This window comes from Phanerochaete carnosa, assembly GCF_000300595.1.
Source record: "Phanerochaete carnosa HHB-10118-sp unplaced genomic scaffold PHACAscaffold_2, whole genome shotgun sequence".
NCBI lineage: Eukaryota > Fungi > Basidiomycota > Agaricomycetes > Polyporales > Phanerochaetaceae > Phanerochaete > Phanerochaete carnosa.
In genome coordinates, this window is record NW_006767629.1 from 4475311 (window position 1) to 4494994 (window position 19684).

Consider the following 19684-nt stretch of genomic DNA (forward strand, 5'->3'; position numbering starts at 1 on the left):
CCAGTCAGTAGACTGTCTTGCTCGGCCTTGACCTCGGTCCGCGAGCAAGTCGATGAAATTATTGACTGCGGGGGCTTGCCTATTGAGCCTAAGACGACCGATACTCAGAAGAACCGTATTAGTCACCTGGAGCGCTGCGCTGTGAGTCCATTTCGCGTGGTACCCAGCATCAACAAAGCAGAGAAGAATATCTTTGAGGTGTTGTGGCGCACAGGGTTGCCTATCCGCGTTGTTGGTGTTGAAATGTCAGGGAAATGGACGCCATCCGACATAGCATCCAAGTACGGAAATTGTATTTTGAAGACTACCGAACAGAGAGAAAGTGGCGGCGAAAATATTCTTGAAGAGGGATCTTCGTACGTTCTTGGGACTGCTCTTGTCGCCCGGATACAACGGCAAGGGAAGAGTGAGTACTTATTTGGTTTCACCGTGAGCTTCCACTTACTGCAGAGATTAGGACATTCCTGCTGATAAAGAATTCAAGGAAGTCTTTGGCGAACTGGCAGGACACTTCGAGCTTTCTTTGCCGTTCCCTGAGTACACCTCGGTGGACGCTATCCAAAATGGTGCATCACACTGGCTGAGACTGCGCAAAGGTGCCGACCCTCCTCCGGGGTTGAGAAGTCCAGATCTCGGTACGCTAATTTTGAACGTGCTGATTGCCTGGCTGATCTCGTATGCAGGACCAAAGTTTTACATTGCACCTGGAGATCGCACAGAAGAAGGTACGACAAGGCTGCACAAGGACATGTGCGCTGCTGTCAACATCATGGCATACTGTGCTCCCGATCCACTTTCAAAAAAGATGGGTGCAATCTGGCATATATTTATGGCATTGGATTCGGAGACTGTCTCCATGTTTCTTCGTGAGAAGCACAGCTTGACTGAAAAAGATCCAGATCCGCTCCTTGGGCAGAGATCTTACCTCGACGAACAGAGTCTCAACGACCTCTGGACCAGACACAAAGTCCGGCCATTCAGAATTGTTCAAAAGGAGGGTGAAGCCATGTTTATCCCCCCCGGAGCTGCACATCAGGTGGGCACATTGTCAGGCTCAGATGATCCCGGAAAAGTGACTTCTTTCAGGTAGCGAACTGTGGACCCTGCGTGAAGATTGCGACAGATTTCTTTGGCGTGGAGGGGCTTGACAAGACATTCAAGTTTAATGCGGAATTGAGGCTAGAAGGTAGCTCAAGCTCGCTTCCCCCGAAGACAATGCTTTGGCACATGTGGCGCTCTTTGACAAGCCTGGTACCTGCAGATGGTGCTGACCCACTAGCAAGAACGAAGCGCAAGCGCGGAAAGTCAAAAGCGGATAGGCTACAGGCTAACAAGAAAGCCAAGATGCCCGAGCGACCTGTTCCGCCGAACAGTAGCTACTATTGCCCTCACGTGGTTTGTGAAGAGAAATGCAGCACGTTCTTGCTACAGTCTTTAAAAGATCACTTGTAAGTCTGTTACTTTCTGTCAGAGCTACGAATGCTAGCGATGTTGACAGGCGGCGCGGGCATTCCGTAATCATAACGGAGAGCGAACTTAGTGATGTCCTTCAAGGTACAGCTGACAACCAGGCTACAAAGCTTAAGGTATTTATGGAGAAGTGAGGACATTAGAGGTTTGACAATATACATATTGAATCAATCAATAACCGCTAGCAGTAAAAATATCTTAAGTGGGTCAAACGACTTGGCAGCTACGGTGGCCGCCGCTGGCGGGTGCGCTGTGTTGTAAGACTCGCCAATGGCAATTTGGCCGGGTGATAGGAATAGTCTGGGCTCGAATTCTCGTACGGCTGGGCGCTGTCAATGACGGACGACGATCCCGCCCTGTGACCAGACGCTGCAGGCTGTCTGGCGGCGCGGAAAGACATGTGCTCCAAGATAAGCTTGAGACGGCGCTGCGTCAGAGCATGCTTGCGGTACAACAACAGGCCCACTACGGAGTCCCGAGTGCAAGATTTCTTTTCATACATGCGCGCATTGCGTCAGTGCGCCATCGATAAAGTGTTATGCATGGGCCAACTAGCCAAATTCAGCAAGTCGCAGAAGAGCTGCTCCGACAGGCGGATCATGCCAGGAAGATTGGGGCTGAGAATGCAACGCGAGGCCGAGATGAGTGAACTGCAAGCTACTATGCCGCGAGCCGGAAGTTGTCAGGGACAAGGCCGATCGCTCCAAGCACCGCACATAGCTCACTGAAAGAGACGTCGGCTTCGTGCTGACAAGTCCAAGAACGGCTCAGGCTCGCCTCGTCGAAGAGACGCAGGGCATGGACGGTGCCGCCGCCGACGACACTGCCAGTATCGCCAGTGTTGCAGGCGACAATATCCCGCTGCTCCCGCACAAGTCGCAGAGGTTCGAGCCGATACCGCTGCCTGAGCCGGATGGCAGAGGGAGCACCCCGTTGAGCACCTTGGTCTCCATCTCGGCGAGGACTCTGCGACTCACGCCTGCGTTCTCAATATACCATGCCGCATTTTGTTGAAATACACCTCTGCTACCACTTCCATCTTACCACTACCACCTTCTACTAGCCTTCATCTTTACATGCCTTCAGGAGTTTGTAGATTGCCATGAGTGTGCTGCCACAGGTGGCCACAAAGTAAGAGGATCTATCACTTGTCGTTGATGTCCATTCATCTTACTTCAACCTCAGGCGTTCGAGACTTTTCAGAAATAGATACAATTCATTTAGGTTCAACAGTACGAGGTAGAGGCCGCCCATGCCGCCCTCGGCAAAAACAATGCGCGGAGAGCGGTGCACGAGTGAGGCGGGCTCTTGAGTTGTATGCGGGCACTGCTCGAAGTTGTCGGGGCAGAGGGAAGAGCGGAGAGATAGAACTGTGGGCATAATCAAGGCGTCGAGGGGTCAAGGTGCGTGTACTGCCAAGTATCCTTCCCGGTGACACGCGCCTGATCATGGATGAAATTCTTCGTGTCACCCGCCAACTCTTCCTTGTAGAAAGAGAGGATATCACTGAGAGTAAGATGTATCAGTGACGGAAATGCATGACTAGACGGGAGTACTTACTTGCCCGATCTGCACGTTATTCTCGAAGCATTCTCAATATATGCCTAAACCGCCTCGTCGATGTCTTCTCGCGACAGTGGCAGGCCAATCTGTCATCTTTTCATATCAACGGGCATCCTATAGACCATCAGATAGCAGTACAGCGCATACACGTTATTGAACTTGAACAAATCGGTCGCTCTGAAGGGTCGCAATATGCACTTGTGTCGAGTTGGACGTGCAGACGAGCGGACGAGCGGAGGCAGGAGACTAGCGTAACCAAGCTGAAAGAAACAGGAAGCGTCTATAGCTGGGCTCAGCGAAATAGGCGCGGAGGAGGGTGACCTGCCTGTTTCGTTGAGCCCGGTTATCCTAGACGCCAAAACGCCTGTTTTGTTGAGCCCAGTCACTTTAGGCACCTAATGTTCCAGTTAGATTGATACGTGTGTCGGGACGCCACAGCATCGGCGGGCGCCGCCGAGTGCCGCCCTCGCCCGACGGTTTGATAGATGGTCTGGGCCTGACGCGGCTCGTTGCCGGGTTGCCGGTTGCCTTATCTGTGGGGCGACGGACGGAGCGGGCAGCGGGCGCACAGTGGGCGCACAGTGGGTGGGCAGTGGGCGGGCAGCGGGCGCACAGTGGGCGCACAGTGGGTGGGCAGTGGGCGAGCAGCGGGCGCGGTGGGCGATGAGCTTTCCTCACTGAAAACATCCCGACTTTTCTCCACAGTGGTTTCAAGAGAAAAAGTCCAAGCTTTTCGTGGAACTAAATTTTAAGAAAATGTTCAGAAGCAAGAGATGTTCTCTAGACACAGAAAGGCGAGCTACTGTAGGAGAAAAAATGCGCAAAAACAGCCAGAGATTTTTCGGAGAAAAGATTTGACCAACTGAGTAGCATACAAGTTCTAAGAGCAGGGTGAATTTTTATGGCCAATTTTCGTGGAGAAAATACAGTCTGTCTGGTAACCAAAAATACAACAATTTCTTAATTATTTTTTGAAGCTGTTTATGCATATTTTATGCGACAAAAAAGTAGCAGATTTCTCTCGTGTGGGGACCTGTTGAGAGTAGTGCTCACCAATTAAGATTACATACAAAATTTGGGGATATGTATGCATTAGAATTGCGTACAGCGTACACGGACGCCGTAAGTTATGATATGCATAATCTTACGCGTATTTAATTTTAAGTAATCATATTTAATCATATGTAATAAGATTCAGGTGGCATCGACCTCCAAGGCGAAGGTAGTATACTAAGGTAGCTAAGCATCAAATCACCGACACAGCTGTACATTACTGGACACATTCTCAAGGTGATATACTACATCTGCACGCCCACCTCACCGCCAAAGTGGTCGGGCTCAAAGTAGCCCGAAATTTCATGTAGCATCTGGAAGTCGGGCTTGCCATCGGTGCGCAGCGGGAGCGGCCACGGCCCGGACAGGTCGAACAAGAACGCGCCCCCACCGAGGATGTGCATGTCCGAGACGTGGATCGAGTGCACGTCCTGATATTCATACACGGCGCCGACGCTTGCGTGTGAGTCGGTGTGACCGCCCCGCGGGCGCGTCAAAGAGTAGCGGCAAATGCACAGATGCGAGCGGGGGGTTATAAGAGAGCGCGGACACCGTGCTGCCGCTGCCGGAGCTCTTCGTGGACGATGGCATGCTGTGCACAACGTCGGTGTTGTCTGGTGCAATGAGATGTGTCCTGCCGCCGAGCCGATCAGACTCGCACGCAGCGGGGTCCGCGCGCCCGGTGCTGCAGCTTCCGGACGATGTCCTGCGGCAATGTCAAAGGGGGCAGGTCAAGGCGCAGTCAGTGGGGAGAGGGAGGAAGAGGAACGCACGATGTTCCCGGCCGTCATTGTGAACAGGCTAGCAGCAGACACTTCCCCACAAGGGACTTCTTCATGAGCTTGGCTCTTGCATGGTCAATTCTAGCCAGTGTAGAGGCAAACTTCGGCCTCTACCTCTTGAGGAACGCTCGTGACGCACTGACATGACCCGCTGCATGTCGACATCTGGAGAATTCCGATGCCCATTACATAAGGGCTGACACTGTTTCTGTGCTCGGACTTGTAGAGCGCATTGGTGTGCGATTCTTGAGCGTGCGGGTGGTGTGCGCTGTATCTGAAATCTCGGCCCTTCTGGGGTCCAACATATGTAGCATACAGATTACATACGGGCAGCATAATTTACGATATGCATATGTACGCATATGATATGCAGTGCGTACGAGTAGGAGAATGATTACGGAGACCCCCATAATTAATCTTAAGATATGCTTAATCTGAGATTATAATGGTATGTAATCATAGTTTTGGTGAGCACTAGTTGAGAGTGGTCGTGTCGGAAGATGATAAGCGGGTGGGCGCGTGGTCTCGTCAACCTCTGCCTGCAGACAGCGCATGATGTCTCGGCGGCGGCGGCGGCAGCTCCTAGAACATGCACTAGAGCCACTCGAAACTGATAATCCTGCGCACAGTACTGTCAGTCGGGCGCCGGAGACATTGCAGGTAGAACTCACATGTGGCCCATCATCCTAGCTAATGATGTCCTACTCAAGGGAGGCGATGTCCCTGTGGTCCTTCGCACGCAGCTATCTTTGCCACGAGCAGGTGCGCCGGATGAGCGGCGTCCTGTACATTGAGCTGACACGCGTGGGCCCAGTGAATAAAGCCCAAGGCCCAAAGCGGATCTCGAACAAATCGCCGAGGCCTTGTGGCGTCTGGGTTTCACCGGCGCTTTTAGTCCGAGCTTTGCTTTGCTCCTCGACATTCACCATGTTGATCTCCACCCAGCATCAGATGTCCCTGCGCAGACCCTTCCTCAACTTGACAGGTGCCTCAGAGCGTATCCTTCGCTCCATTGGAGTCACGGCTCGCCTTACCTTTCAACGCTGCGAATGAACCTCTCTCTCTCCGACACAGAGCTGAGGCGCGCTGAGGGCCCGACCACCATCGTATCCCGTCTAAACCGACAATCCATCTGTCTCAGACTTGAGGCATCTATATGAGCCTCTCGATTGAACGATTGCTTGCCTTTCCAGCGCCTCGCAGAGTTCATTGGTCAGCCAGACTTGTGTTTTCAGAGCACGGGCCCACCAGGAGCGAAAGGTCGTTGGTTGGAACTATGACATGAGGCTGAGGCCAGGTGCGCACATATAAACACTCTCATTCGGCTGATATCTGAGAATTGGCAGCAGAACGATGTAGACGCAATGCTGGATCTCATAACGGCCCACTCGTGTCCGATTCGCTCATTGCCACCAAAGTGAATCCCTTCCTCAGAACAAAAATGGACATCGGCGGAGCGACTAAAGATGCAAACGACAGGTGCGACAAGAAAGGCCCTGTTGGCGCGATCCACGAGAACGCGTCTCAAAGGGACCGGCCGCGGTAAACCCTAATACTCCAAGCTTCAACCTTGTTGCGAAAGGCCTGCGGGCAGCGTCAGATAACGTACTTAGAGAAGAACAAGACGTATCTCGAAAACGACAAGATCTTGTAGGACACCGAGTGTGGTATGGTCATCTTGGAGAGCAAGATCAGGAAGCTACGCTTGGCCAGCTGCCCTCTGTCGTTCAAGCCCATACATTTGCACAGTGACCCAGAAGCTCGTACGTTTTATTGGCTCCTGATACAAGTGCTGGCTCTCACGTAGATCTTAGGATTGATGGACACGATAATATCTTTCGCGAAGACGCAAGCCAAGAAGAGCCTCCCGCGCTTCCTTTGCTCTATCACGCCCACGACCATGTACCGGCTTCACTCCTTCCCTGATTCTCATGAATTAATGACTCAGACTTGAACGTGTGTCTTTCCGCTGTCGGACGGCATCTTGAACGACTGTTTTGTCGACACATTATATGAATGTACTGACAATCCTACTTGTGAACGACGCCGAACACGCGAAGATCTTTGTATGGCAGGCGTCAGTTGCCGTCGGGCGGCCTCTACATGTACGTCCTCCCTCTATTTTGCGAGTATGAATACCTTATACTCACCTTGTTTCACAGTATCGAATAGATTGCAAATGAAGGCGTACTCGGCCCGCCCAATGAATTGAGTGGATACCTGGGCTTTGAGTCTCCCCAAACGTGCAAATTCTGTATGATCGCAGCGAGGAGGAGTGCGACAAATGGGCGAGTGGGACCGGCAACGCAAGGACACCACCATTGGCCCCGACACTCACTTTTCCCACGTGTTCTTCATCGTGAACTCGGGCAATACGAATTTTATCAGGGCAGACTGTTTGCGTGCGCCTGTATTGCCCGCTGCAACACCGGTTCCCCTGCGATGAACGCTGCGCCCGAGCCTGCGGGTGTGGCGATGACGGCATCACCTCCACCTCTCTCCGGTCGCAGGCCCATGCCCTCCCTTCCCCTCGAAGTCATTGTACGGACAGTTTCATCCATCGCAGCGATCATCGAGGTCAAGCTAGCAACGAGATGACGACATCCAAGGCTGACCTACCTCCGGTGCCATCAATGCCCTCTTCTGGACCGTCCGACAACCTGTTGCCTCATCCCTACTGTCGCACCAGGCTCCCACCGTGCCTGCAAGACCCGTTCAGCAGGCGTCCGGCTTGGTGATTCTGAGGCACCAACTTACGAGGCTGTTGGTGAAAAGCATGGCACGGGATCGGGGCTCAGGTACGCGTATACACTCACTCAGCCGACTGTTGTCTAAAAATTTGCAGAATCGCTTTGGATACCGTGGTCGAATCTCGCGAGAACATTGTCGCTGCCGTTGCGAAGAAGAGCTTCTTCGACGTGGTGATGGTCGCTGGTGAAGATAATCGAAGGCTCGCTGTACAGGCGTAACAATATGCGCGCTATTGCTACAGCCTACGAGAGCACATTTCAGGAAGGATTGGCCGCGCTAGATTTCGAGGTTCAACCCGTTCTGGAAGGCCTTCAGACGGTGTACAAGAAGAATAGAAGAACGGGCTTCGTCTAGGGGACAGCAGGATCTTGCGCGACGCCGAGGGCGGCATCGTCGGGTTGAAGAGGAAAGTCGCCAAGAAGCGGGTGGCCAGTTGACCCGTACGGTACACGTGTATTGCGGCCCGAAATGTCGTACGTCTATTTCGCTCTCGACGCGGCTTTCGCTTCTCACTGAGATTGCAGAGACGACAAAGACAAGAACCTTTGCAAAGACGCGACTCAAGAAGTGCTCGCGTTTTGGTACTCTTTCGTGCTCACGGCCACGTCTCGGCTTCGTCCTCTCTCTGGCTCTCCGGGAGCCCCGATTGCACTTGGCCAGGACGTACAGGCTGGTCGAAATGCATTGCCAGTCGTCGTTGTGGGCCGTCTCGAGCAACTACTCAGCGGCGCTGAGTACGTCACGAGCCAAGCCTTTAATCGGTCCACCCAATGAATCAAGCAGACCCCCACGTTTTGAGGCTCTTGAACCGTCCAAGTCCTCCGTCTCGTACGTCTTCATCCAGGGCGGAACACGCGACCGGTGAACGACTACATCTGCAACACAAGAGCGCCACTGGTGGCATCAATGCTGCTCCTCCCGGCTGTCCTTCATCGTGGTCTCAGGCGCCCTGAAGCCCAGGCAGAGCCGCAAGTCCGCGTGGGCTTTGGGCGCCTGATACGACACTGTCTTTTTCTGGGACGAGCACCATATTGAACCTGCTGGTGCAACACAACAACGCCGCCTCTTACACTTTATAATCGCAGGTCAACACCTTTCCCCTATCCCGAAGACAGGTTCATTCACCTTCAATACTCGAACGCCTCCCACCGCCACTTCCTCTCCGGCAATGAGGCATTTTCACCAGCCAGCACGAGCCCTAGCTCCGCACTTGAGCTACAGCGGCACGGTCCCGCCTTGCACACTCGACGACCCCGAAGAAGACGAGGAGAACGTCGACACGCCTGGCCGGCGCGACGCGAGCACAATGAGCACAGCGAGCGCGCCAGAGGGCTTCGCGGTACCCGCGCAGTCTGCTGCGAATGCCAATTCCTGCTACGGCCAGCGCAGCTCGGAGAAAGCACCGCATGGCAGCGGGGCCAGTTCTCGCCTCCTGCGGTCGTGACTCGCACCACACCAGTGACGACGAAGTTGAACGCCATCGGCGAGGGCAAGACTAAGCGCCGGTAGCTCTCGCTCGAGAGCCTCAAGACGAACGGCGTCCAGTTCGCGTGGGGCTTTGCTTCGCGACTGTGCTGGGATCACTTTGGGCCTCAGCTTTAGTCGTCTGCCGGTAGGCTTTGTTGTTTGACGACTCGGACTCGGCGAGCGCCCATCATTTCGCAACTTTGATGTTTGCACCGCGATGTTCACTGTAGGTGAGGTGGACCAACGCCACGGCATTCATGTAGTGTCACTTGTATGTGTGGCGTACACTTATGATACATTTACTTTGGATACAACATATCCCTGTACTACTGGAACTATGCTCCGACTATGTACGAAGGCGCACATCCTGAATACACTATTACGTGTGATTACTGTGCAAGCTGTCTAGGTACCTATTCAATCCTGAGAAATTCAGCTTATACCCGCTCCTGAACACTATATGGTGCCCACAATATCCCATGATGCCCTCGCGATGCCAGTCTAGCGGAACCCAACACAATCGCGACCGCCGCGACGGCGTCAAAGAGAAGATCCAGTCGTCCTCGACGTAGTATATAGGCCAGGTGCAACGCGGAAGCCATGGGAGCGGCGTCGTCACCTGCGCGTCTGTGGCATCGATAGGGGCCCACAGCTGAACAAGCCGTTTGCCATGATCGACTAGAACTCCAGAGCCGTCGGGGGAGAGGTGCAGGGTGCGGTGCCAGGTATGTGGGTCAAGGACGAGGAGACAAGCGCCGGATTCGACGTCCCAAGTCGCATGGTTTTGTCCAGCAAGGAAGAAATGATGACATCCCCGGCCGGAGCAAAGGCAACCGACCACACCATGTTGGCGTGCCCCTCCAGCTCCCGGAGTAGTTCCCCTCCCTCTGCATTCCACACTAGAACGAGATGGTCTTGGCCTCCGGACGCGACACGTTCTCCACTGGGAGAGCAGGCGACAGAGCAAACCCAGTCCTCATGGTTCACGCATGTCGCCAGGGATGCTCCGGTGGCAGCATCCCAAATGATGACAGTTGTATCATTGGAGCCTGTTGCAATACGTCTGCCATCCAGCGAGAAGGTGGCGGAGCAGACACTTTCTGTATGTCCGACAAATTTGCGAATGAGCTTGCCTGTCGCAATGTCCCAGAGACAAGCAAAATGATCGTCTCCGGCTGCGGATAAATTTGGCATGAGCAGGTAGCGGCTGTCTTGCGAGAACTTTAGCGACGATGACCGGCCGCCGAAGCAGTGAGACATGTAGCCCAAGACGGCGGTCCACATGAAGGTGTCTTCAAAAGAAGGGGACCAGTACGCAACGTCCAGCTTGCCCTCTAGCTGGAGACGCGGCGACGCGGAAGCAGTGTCCCAGAGTGCCACCACGCCACGATCTCCCTCTGATGCAGTAAGAATCGTTGCATCGTCCGGTGATAACGCCACGTGGTGCTTATGTTTTGAGGATACGGTCAGGGGCTTGTATGCGTGGTCCCACGAATCAGTCTTCGCCACCTCAATACTAGTACTGGACCTGTCGTTGGAAACCAGCAGCGCACGCCTCGTGTTGTGAGTGAAAATGACTGAGGAGTAGCCCATTGAAATCTCGCTGGACAGATTGGATGGATTGCTGGTGTACTCGGGTTGTGGCATGATCGCCGCAGGTTGCGTCACGTCCCACTGCCGGACAGTGCCATCCGACAAGCCAGACGTGATGTGAGTCCCGTCTTGGTTATAAGCGACACTCCTGACATCCTTGGTGTGACCGGAGAATGTCTGTCGAACCTCGCCACGAGCAAAGTCCAAAATGAGGACAGTGTTATCCGCCCCACAGGCGAGTATGTCTCCTGTTGAAGGAAAGCTGGGACTGTAAATACACTTGAATGATGGGCCTGATGGCTAGAGGTCACGGAGGTGCATCGCAGTCTCGACATCCCAGACTGACAGCTTCCCCAACTTGGGGCTTCTGGTATACGATGCGATCAAAATCTGGGAGCTGTCTGGTGTGAAGGAAACAGCATGATCAGGAAAGTATTCGCCTTCGGGAGTCTCCACAACACGATGAGTGTATGCCGGCACCTCCAGGCTCCACAGAATGACTTGGTGGAACGAGCTCGACGCCATCCAACGGCCGTCCTGAGACACCGCAATGGATGAAACATAGCTATCGTGTGCGGTCAGGGTTGCCAAACAGGCACCTGTTCCTGCGTCCCATATCTTGATAGACCGATCGTTGGAGCCAGATACGATGAGGCTGCCGTCGGGTGTGAAGGCTGCGCAGGTCACGTCGCCTGTGTGCCCTTTCAGGGTGTGGATGAGCACGCCGGACACCGCGTCCCAAATCTTGACCGTTCCGCCTACAGCAGCAGAAGCTATGTGAGCGCCGTCCGGAGAGTACTTGACAGAGAAAACAGCGTGAGAATGACCGGAGGGGACTGATAGCAGGGCGCACGTCAGCGCGTCCCAAACGCGTATCTTGCGGTTATACCCTGATGAGGCAATCATCCTGCCATCGGGTGAGAAGTCGACCGCCGTGACCCATTTGCCCCCATGTGCGGTGACCGTGCCCAAGCAGGCGCTCCACATGCCTGGCACACTGCCGAAGACCTTGACAGAGATCTCGGAGAAACATTCGTGCGCGTACGTCTGTGCCAGCGCGGTCTTCTTCGGGATGAATGATAGGAGCGAATAGTACAGATGTAGCGCTGAGCTGCTGATCGCAGGAAAGTAGCCGACAACCAGCCGTTCGCAGTCATTCAGCAGAACAATAATGTCCCTCGCCCGGTCATCGTTGATGTCCTGCCCAGGATCTTAGATAGATGAGGTCTACTCGAGAGCAAGGTGCACTCACCCTGAGCTTCCGTTGTACCTCGTTGATGCATGAGGTGACATCCCTCAACAATCCGAGAAGGCTGCAGGCCTCAATCCAATGCAGTAGCTGCCTTTACACGAACTCAAGAAGCATTTCCAGAATCTCGTCCAACAGCTCGCTGTTGAGTAGATGAGTGCACCAATGCCGACATGCATACCGCGGGTGTGCTGGGATCGCGCTCTCCATCCGGCCCAACAGGCCAGGAACCTCGCTGTTGAGCAGCGATGGGTCCCGGATGTTGCAAATGTCTCGTTTCAGTTCCTTCAGCGCATTGAAGCACCTACGCAGCAGGAGCGTGTTCTGCCGCTGCGAGCCGACAGTGAATGAACGATTCATGCAGCGGCTCGGGTCGAGCAGGAACTCGGCAAACGTCGGGTGGATTATATGGATATTCTCCGCAGACTCTCGAGCAGCTGGGACGATGAGCACAGAGTGGAGACGCGCGAGGGAGCTGCGCACGGTGTCAATGGAGAGAGCCCAAGCAGCCGCGATAGGCCAGTGGGAGGAAGGGGCTCCTTGATGACGATGATCGAGCCAAGCACGGTCTTCAGTCGATCTGAGAGACTCGCCGATATGTAGTGAATATGAGAGTCTTCAGCTGTCCAACCGAATCGCTGTACTCTTGGTCACCGATGAACTTGACGGTGGTCGCTGCAAAAATGAACAAGCCGTTGGCCATTTTACTCAGTATCTCGACATCGGCCTCGTTGGGCCAGGAATTGGCCAAGTCGAAATACCGCCTGATCTCTGACAGGGACGCCGTCAGATATCGCTTGATGTCGGCAGTGGTGACAGGCTGCAATTCGACTGCGTGTAGGAGTAGCTTGTCAAATGCGTTGCGGTAGCCGGGAGTGTCAAACACGGTAACAATATCTCGTTCGGGGCGGCTGGTGACAAGGAATCGGAGCAGTGAAATATTCTCTGCATGTTTGTCATGAATATCACGTATTCCGGATGGTTCTCCCAGATTCCTCAGTATTCTTTTACTTTCTATACACCTCCATATATTTGTAGGATATTCCAGGTATTCAGTCTGACATGTATATAAGGGGCTTGTATTGCTCAATAACAAGCCAGACTCAAGCTGGTCTTCACTCACTCATATTCCTCTCGTCTGTCTCCTCGGCTTTGTCGTAGCTCAGTCCAGTTGGATTGTTAGTTGCTGACATTAGCTCGAGTCTCCTCCAACTGCCCTACGACGATCCTTGTCACTCCCACACCAACCATCACCTATCTCCACACGACGATCCACCCTATACGTATTGTTGTGATACGACGACTGGGCTGCGCGAGCGTGAACTGGCGAGTGGCACGCGGGCACGATCTCATACACACGGTGGTTAGTCTGGATGCGAAGGGAAAGAGCACGCTGTATATGTCTAACCTAATACACACGGTGGTTAGCTATACAGGCGGTGGTAAGCATAAGGCATACTGCAAGGGCGACGAAGGGAGACTTACTCTGGGTGCGAAGGGAAAGAGCACACAGAGTGGGGATGCGAGAGGAGTCCTTATATACTAAAAGGGGGGGAAATTGAAAGTCCGCTAGAATGGGGAAGCCTGCCATAAAGAGGTCCATGCGTGGAGCACTCCATACAATTGTCCAATCACTATCTATGTATTAGCAGCGCCTAATCTAAGATGTCCACCTTAAGTCCATGCCGGGCGAAACGCCGAGCCAGAGCCACTAGGCGCTTCAACAATACGCACATCCGACTCTCACCCTAAATCCTAACCCTATCAACTCTACCGCATCAAGACCCAGACCCCTGGAACCCTTCTCCGTGCACTTGCGCGTTTTTACCACATCACACACTCCGAAGTCACCTCTGTAATCACTAGCCCTTAGGCAGCTAGACAGAGCTCCGTCCAATTAGAATTGTACACTGCTCTACTATAGGTGGTGTTAAATGCTTTGCGCAGTGCAAGCGGATATTCCTGAGTACGACGTGGCAACCGGTTGCGACTGGGCATCAGAAAAGAGATAACAGTTAGATCGACGATCCCTTTCCGGGCGTCGGACCGAAGAGAAGCAATCGCTCTTTGGGCTGTTATAATATTCCTAGAACTGTATTACAATTAGTGTTTCGATTCTTTGTCGGAAATTCTCATCTTTGGCAAATTCTACCCCTAATCTGGTCGTTACAACACAATTAGTCCCAGGGTTTGCTGCAACCAGCTTCACAGATTTGTTAGCCCATGACCACTATACCCTCTTGTAACTGTAGAGGATATACACACCGAGTACTCAACGGGCAAACTATCTATAACAACGCCGGAACCGTACGTTACTGTGTGCAACAACTTTGCCCGCATTCTCCAAAGGATAGTACCCATTGCCCACGGTGTGAAGAAGGATTATGCGGAGAACTACTAGAGAGAGTTCCCACAGGAGAACCTTCAGAATCCCTTGCAGTCTCCCAAACCAAAGCGTTTGGCTCAGAACCCAGAGTTAGACGAGACACCCTCAAATCGGTCACTGACCATCTCCGGTCAATTGCCCTCGGAGAATCTGAAATACCACCAGAAGGTCCCCCAGACCCCGTGGAAGAAGCTGTAGAAGATTCTGAACCACCAAGTCCCCGATGTTCTCCCACCCCACCGTCTTTCCCATCAGACCCCGGCGCAATGGCCAAAGTCCAAGACAATGCCGCCTTCATTAATGGAAGCGCGATGGAACCAGATGCCTTCGACGGCACGAAATCCAAGTACCTTCCTTGGAAGACCCAGATGAAGCTTTACGTAGTTACACAAAGGAAGCGACTACCTGAGCAATTTGACAGGGTTCTAATGATCCTGTCCTACATGAAGGGGGGACATGCTGGTGAATACGTTGCCACGTACATGAAAAAATATGACACCGATGAAGACACGGTGATCCAGACCACGAAAGCGCTATGGGAAGACCTCAACAGACACTTCCTAATTGATGAGGCATCAGAAGCCTACGACCGGCTGCAGGCAATGCAGATGGGAGCGCTATCAGCACAGGAGTTCTTTTCAAAGTTTGAGTTGTGCGCCTTCCAGGCGAATATCCATGACTTTGAAAATCATTTCCAGGAACTTAAGTCCCTTCTGAAAAAGGCACTCTGGGCTGATAACATTCGGCTCCTGTACAACTCGTTCATGATGTCTGTGGGCTTGGATCAGTTTACGACAGGGTATTAGTATTGATGGCTTGATATTCTAGGGCTTGGACATGTACTTAATTGCTTCACCCTTGAGCACGGTCTTACCGAGCTAGAACGAATGCCACGTGATGGTCGTTAGCCTGGAAGTCTACTGGGAGATTTATCCCACACACCGTAATGGCTGGCCTGCCATGCCCAATTGCTAAACAGCAGTTGCATCTGCAGATGAGCAGGGGTCAGAGCACTGGTGACTGAGATGGAGGGAAGAAGCAATGTGAGAGAAAGAATGGTGTCATGGTAAAAGAGTATAAATACCCAGGAATGGATCCTCTGAAACCTGATGAGAACATGACGCCATCTGGGTTTAGGGCAGGGTTTAAGCGCCTTGTATTCTCAGAACCTGCGCGAACATGGTGTGGAAGACATTGAGTGAGAGCAAAGCTTTGTGTTTGATGGGCCCACCTTCAATGTAGTAGTATTTCAGCCTTGCACAAGTCTGGCAGGGATAGTGATGTGCAGGCTTGGCCCAAGCCATGGGCTTAAGCCCGGGCTTGCAAAGCTTAGGACAAGTATTTATATGCTACGAACATGAGCATATTTGTATGTGATAGGCTGCTATTGCATGTACCCACTGTACTGCAGCCTTCAGAGAGCATGCGACTGCGCTACAAGCCATGTTATGACAAGGTTCGCGAAGGGGTGCCTACGGCGAACGCCAGGCGGTGGCACACAATTGTGCCTAGTCACACTAGCAGGGACCGCCCAGTCTGGTAAGTCAACGTCCCATCTTGTATGTGTATATAAAGTCGTTCTTACCATGTTTTGAGCCCAGGGAACGGCAACACATTTGGTGCACCCAAGCCTGGGCTTTTGGGCTGGGCTTGGGCTTGACTACGCTCTGAGCCCGGCCTTAAGCCTGCTGCCAGGCTTAGCTCGGGTCAGGCTTTTTGGGCCGGGCTTGGCGTGCTCGCGGGCTTTGAGGCCCGGCCCGCACATCACTAGGCAGGGGCAATGGGCAGGCCACGCCATGCAGCAGCAGCTGTGCAGGATGGCCAATGTGAACAGGGCAGCTGACATACCTCATACATCACGTCCTACACAACTGGACTGATGACGAGCCAGTAGAGGTCCTCGGCAACATGCGTGCCACAATGCCCATGTTGAATGAACATGAACACACATGACTGCATGCCAAAACAGCTGCGGCACAAAAATAACAGTTTTGTGTACTTGGCTAGTGCTGCATATTCTGAATCACAACTCAGAGAAGATGTTCACAAAGGCAGAGATGCTTGGCCTGTTGGGATGTGCAGAGTCCAAGGAAGTCAAGGTTTGACCATTAACATCTAAACTGTGCCAAGTACATATGATACAAACACCAGGGGCAAAAGTACAGAATAGTGCACAGTTCTACGGAGTTTCCGTACAAGTTCCATGTCTGTTTCTGTACAAGTTCCGTGTCTCCGCACTTTCGGGTGTTTCCTGATGTACCAGCCAGGGGTGCAATAAGTAACATGGTTGCTGGTCGAGCCACCTTTGTTATTTCCAGATTGAAGTTGGCCAACAATGCAAGCTTTGCTGTTTGTCATGTGCCAGACGAAGGAACCCAAGTCTTCTTTAGCAGAGAAGGCTTCGACACCCTTAACGCCTGAGTTGTAGATGCTGAGCTCGACGGACTCGATGCCAACTTTGTTGAGAGTGAACGACATCAGGCCGGCATAGCGTCCAATAGTGAGGTCAGTAGTGTTGCCATTTTTACCGACAATAAGGCAGCGCTGGCCTTTGCTGTCAAACTCTGTGGGGTTGGTGAGGTCCTCTTTGGTGGCGTAACCCTCAATCCTGAGTTTTCTCTCCTCGGAAAACTTGAATGTAGTCGCACCACCACCCAGATGATAGAACATTGCTGTAAGTTCTTGAGGAGAATACTTAGATCCTGAATAAAGTTGTTTTTGTTAGACGAGGTCAATAGGAGAAAGATGTGTCGAAACGCGCTGAGATCAACGACATTACTTTTGAACTCATCCTTGACCTTCGCCTCAGCGGCCAAGAATGCAGCCCAGTCCGATGTATATAGCGTGCCACCTTCAATGTCGATCGTGATGGATGCAGCGTATTGAACGTGGCCAATGTTGCAGTGAAGATTAATCTCAGACCAGTGCTTCATGACTTTGTTGTAAAAGGCCTTGAGATCAGCGATAGCCTCGTTCACGTCTTCCAAGTTGCGTCGATTTGCGCGGATCCCTTTCGCGTTATCTGCGTCCTGCCTCTCCTTCGCCTGCAATTTGACAATCTCTCAGGCCCAAAGGTCGGCGAGAATGCCATGGTCACTGATGACCTTCTTGATCACATCAAGGCCCTGCTGGAATCAATGCATTCTGCAAACTCAAAAGTGGTCCTTGGGTGCGCCGCTTCTGTGCTCGTACTTGACAGTGGTGTCCTTACGAAGGACATGGCAATTACTGACTTTGTAAACCTTGTCGCTAGGGTTGCCGTCCTTGTCTTTGTTTTCATGGAACCAGAGGGTGAGAGTGCCCTGGACATCCTCCTCCTCCATCCCTTCGGTCGCAAAAGGAATGCGGAGAAGAGCAGTGAAGATGCGACAGACATAGTGGATGGCATTGTTGCTGCTGACATGATGCATAAGGGGTGGACCTGTCAGCCTTTGCAGGACAGCCTCGCGCCATTCCACAATAGCATCCTTGACTCTATTCTTCAGGAGAAGCGTAAGAATCTCTCGGGAGACCTCGTGGGTGGTATCGGAAGAGGTAGAGCCAGGAATGACACTAACCCATATGACGACAGGACCAAGACTCTCCTTGTGCTCCTCTCCCGGCAGTCCGTGCGTGAAGAAGTGGGCAGGGTCGACAAACAACCAGTTGATCTTCCGAGCCTTGATCAGATCATGAATCTCAGGAGCGACAGTGTCCCAGACACTATTGAGCGGGGTGTCAAAAATTCCCCGGAGCGACTTGACAGGAAGATGGGCGTGTCTGCCAACGGGCTTGGGGGAGGGCGTAGTGGGGAAATCTGAACGGTAAACGAGTTCCGGGTGGTCGCCGTCTCCGGTGATGCCGTTATAGTAGGAAGTCCTCTCGTACTCGTCGGGGGTGTACTGGGAGACAACGGTGGCATCGCTGGCGAGGGCGAGGGTGGAGAGATTGGAAGACATTGCAGATACATTGCCTAGAGTGAGAAGCCAGAGTGCTTGCGTTGGTGGCCCCTGAAGTTCATGCACTCAGAAGCAGAGCCGAACCCTGCCAAATTTACGGTCCCACGCCAGATGACGTAAGCATTGGCGGACATTCCAAAGGCGGAAGCGAGCCAGGGAAAGGCTTAGGGACATTGTCGAGAAAGCCTCGAGCATCAGGGGGTCACAAAAATTTGTAGACCAGCGTTATTCAGTTTGGCTTTGGTGAATTCAAAAGCTTCAAAAGGTCTGTGACTCTGTGGAATAGATGAAGGAAAGAACGATAGGACTCACTCGAAGGATCCATACTGAAGTCAACGCCACGTAGACGAGTGCATTCAGCAAAGTTCGCAGTAGTTACTCGATGCCCACCAGGGCTGCATCGGGTTTAAACGTTAAACTCTGAGCGATAATGGCATAGCGCAAGTTATTCCCATGCTTCTTTGCGTCAGCCCGCCAGGCACTGTACATGTACAGTAGTAGAGTGTGTATTTACTCAATCAAAAAGTAAGTAAATAGGAATCATACATGCTGCGGTGAGCACCGTAGCCCCGAGACTCCCTGAGACCGTTTCGTTGTCTGGTTAAGATTGCACATCAGGCAGAGGCAGTAAATAAAATGAAATAAGAAGTCACATCCGAGCAATCAAATCCGTACAAAACATTATCCATCAGACCACGAATAGGAACATAACAAACCAAGTCGAATATCACTATGCTAAGAGTTCCTGGCGACATAGGGCGCAGTCGAAGTTACGAGACGAAGCACCGACCATCTTGAGTAGTGATTTGACTGGCTCGGCTTGGCCCAGAAGCCAGTGGCTTTGGCTTGGCTTTGCCAGGCTTAGGCTTGCAAAAACCCAAGCCAAGCCGCAAGCCACCGCAAGCCATAAGCCAGTGGCTCGGCTTTGGCTTGGGCCACGGCTTGCGTCCTAATTAGGCAAGTGCTGTGGATTGACCTTGTCAATGGTTCCACAGCTGCCATACATAGACACGCAATCATGTACTGCATATAAATGGTTTTCCTGTAAATTATAAGGCCTAAATAAATGCTCTGAGGTATAATATCAATGTGGAACATCAGTAAAGCTGTTCACAAACTCGAACTTCACATGAACAAGAAAATCTTTGCAACGCTTGTATTGCCGGCGCATCTTTGCATTATACATCATAACAGCTACTCATATAAGTCCATATCATTGTCGTCTAGAAGGCCAAGGTTCCAAGGTCCCAGAACGGAAGCCTCCTGCGCATTCAAGGTCATCTCAGCAAGATCCTGGGCCAATCTTCCTCCTCCACCAAGGAAGATGGCCCAGGCTCCCGGAATATGAGATCGTGCTTGAGGAGCCGACAACATCTGCCTTTAACCAAGTTTTTAATGATGTCATAGGGTGGTAGATTTCAACGGAGGCACC

The 19684-nt window shown here is 52.5% G+C and overlaps 5 protein-coding genes across 5 annotated transcripts; 1 reads left to right on the forward strand and 4 right to left on the reverse strand.

The window, feature by feature from the left end:
* Positions 1–457: 457 nt before the first annotated feature.
* On the forward strand, positions 458–1036 carry PHACADRAFT_74215 (uncharacterized protein; the record flags this gene model as incomplete). The annotated part of the gene is made up of 2 exons (XM_007392617.1): positions 458–635; positions 684–1036. Coding segments are annotated over 2 exons (531 nt in total), but the record flags the coding sequence as incomplete, so codon positions are not given.
* Positions 1037–2852: 1816 nt separating this feature from the next.
* On the reverse strand, positions 2853–4490 carry PHACADRAFT_192534 (uncharacterized protein; the record flags this gene model as incomplete). The annotated part of the gene is made up of 3 exons (XM_007392618.1): positions 2853–2976; positions 3031–3074; positions 4350–4490. 3 exons carry the CDS (start codon positions 4488–4490, stop codon positions 2853–2855), a joined length of 309 nt encoding a protein of 102 aa, XP_007392680.1.
* Positions 4491–4835: 345 nt separating this feature from the next.
* Positions 4836–5254, reverse strand: PHACADRAFT_251034 (uncharacterized protein; the record flags this gene model as incomplete). The annotated part of the gene is made up of 1 exon (XM_007392619.1): positions 4836–5254. A coding segment is annotated over exon 1 (249 nt), but the record flags the coding sequence as incomplete, so codon positions are not given.
* A 4510-nt stretch (positions 5255–9764) lies between these two features.
* PHACADRAFT_86610 (uncharacterized protein) lies at positions 9765–11585 on the reverse strand (the record flags this gene model as incomplete). The annotated part of the gene is made up of 2 exons (XM_007392620.1): positions 9765–10219; positions 11279–11585. 2 exons carry the CDS (start codon positions 11583–11585, stop codon positions 9765–9767), a joined length of 762 nt encoding a protein of 253 aa, XP_007392682.1.
* Positions 11586–16337: 4752 nt separating this feature from the next.
* On the reverse strand, positions 16338–18252 carry PHACADRAFT_181981 (uncharacterized protein; the record flags this gene model as incomplete). Its single annotated transcript, XM_007392621.1, has 4 exons — positions 16338–16380; positions 16575–17016; positions 17094–17358; positions 17548–18252. 4 exons carry the CDS (start codon positions 18250–18252, stop codon positions 16338–16340), a joined length of 1455 nt encoding a protein of 484 aa, XP_007392683.1.
* Positions 18253–19684: the final 1432 nt, after the last annotated feature.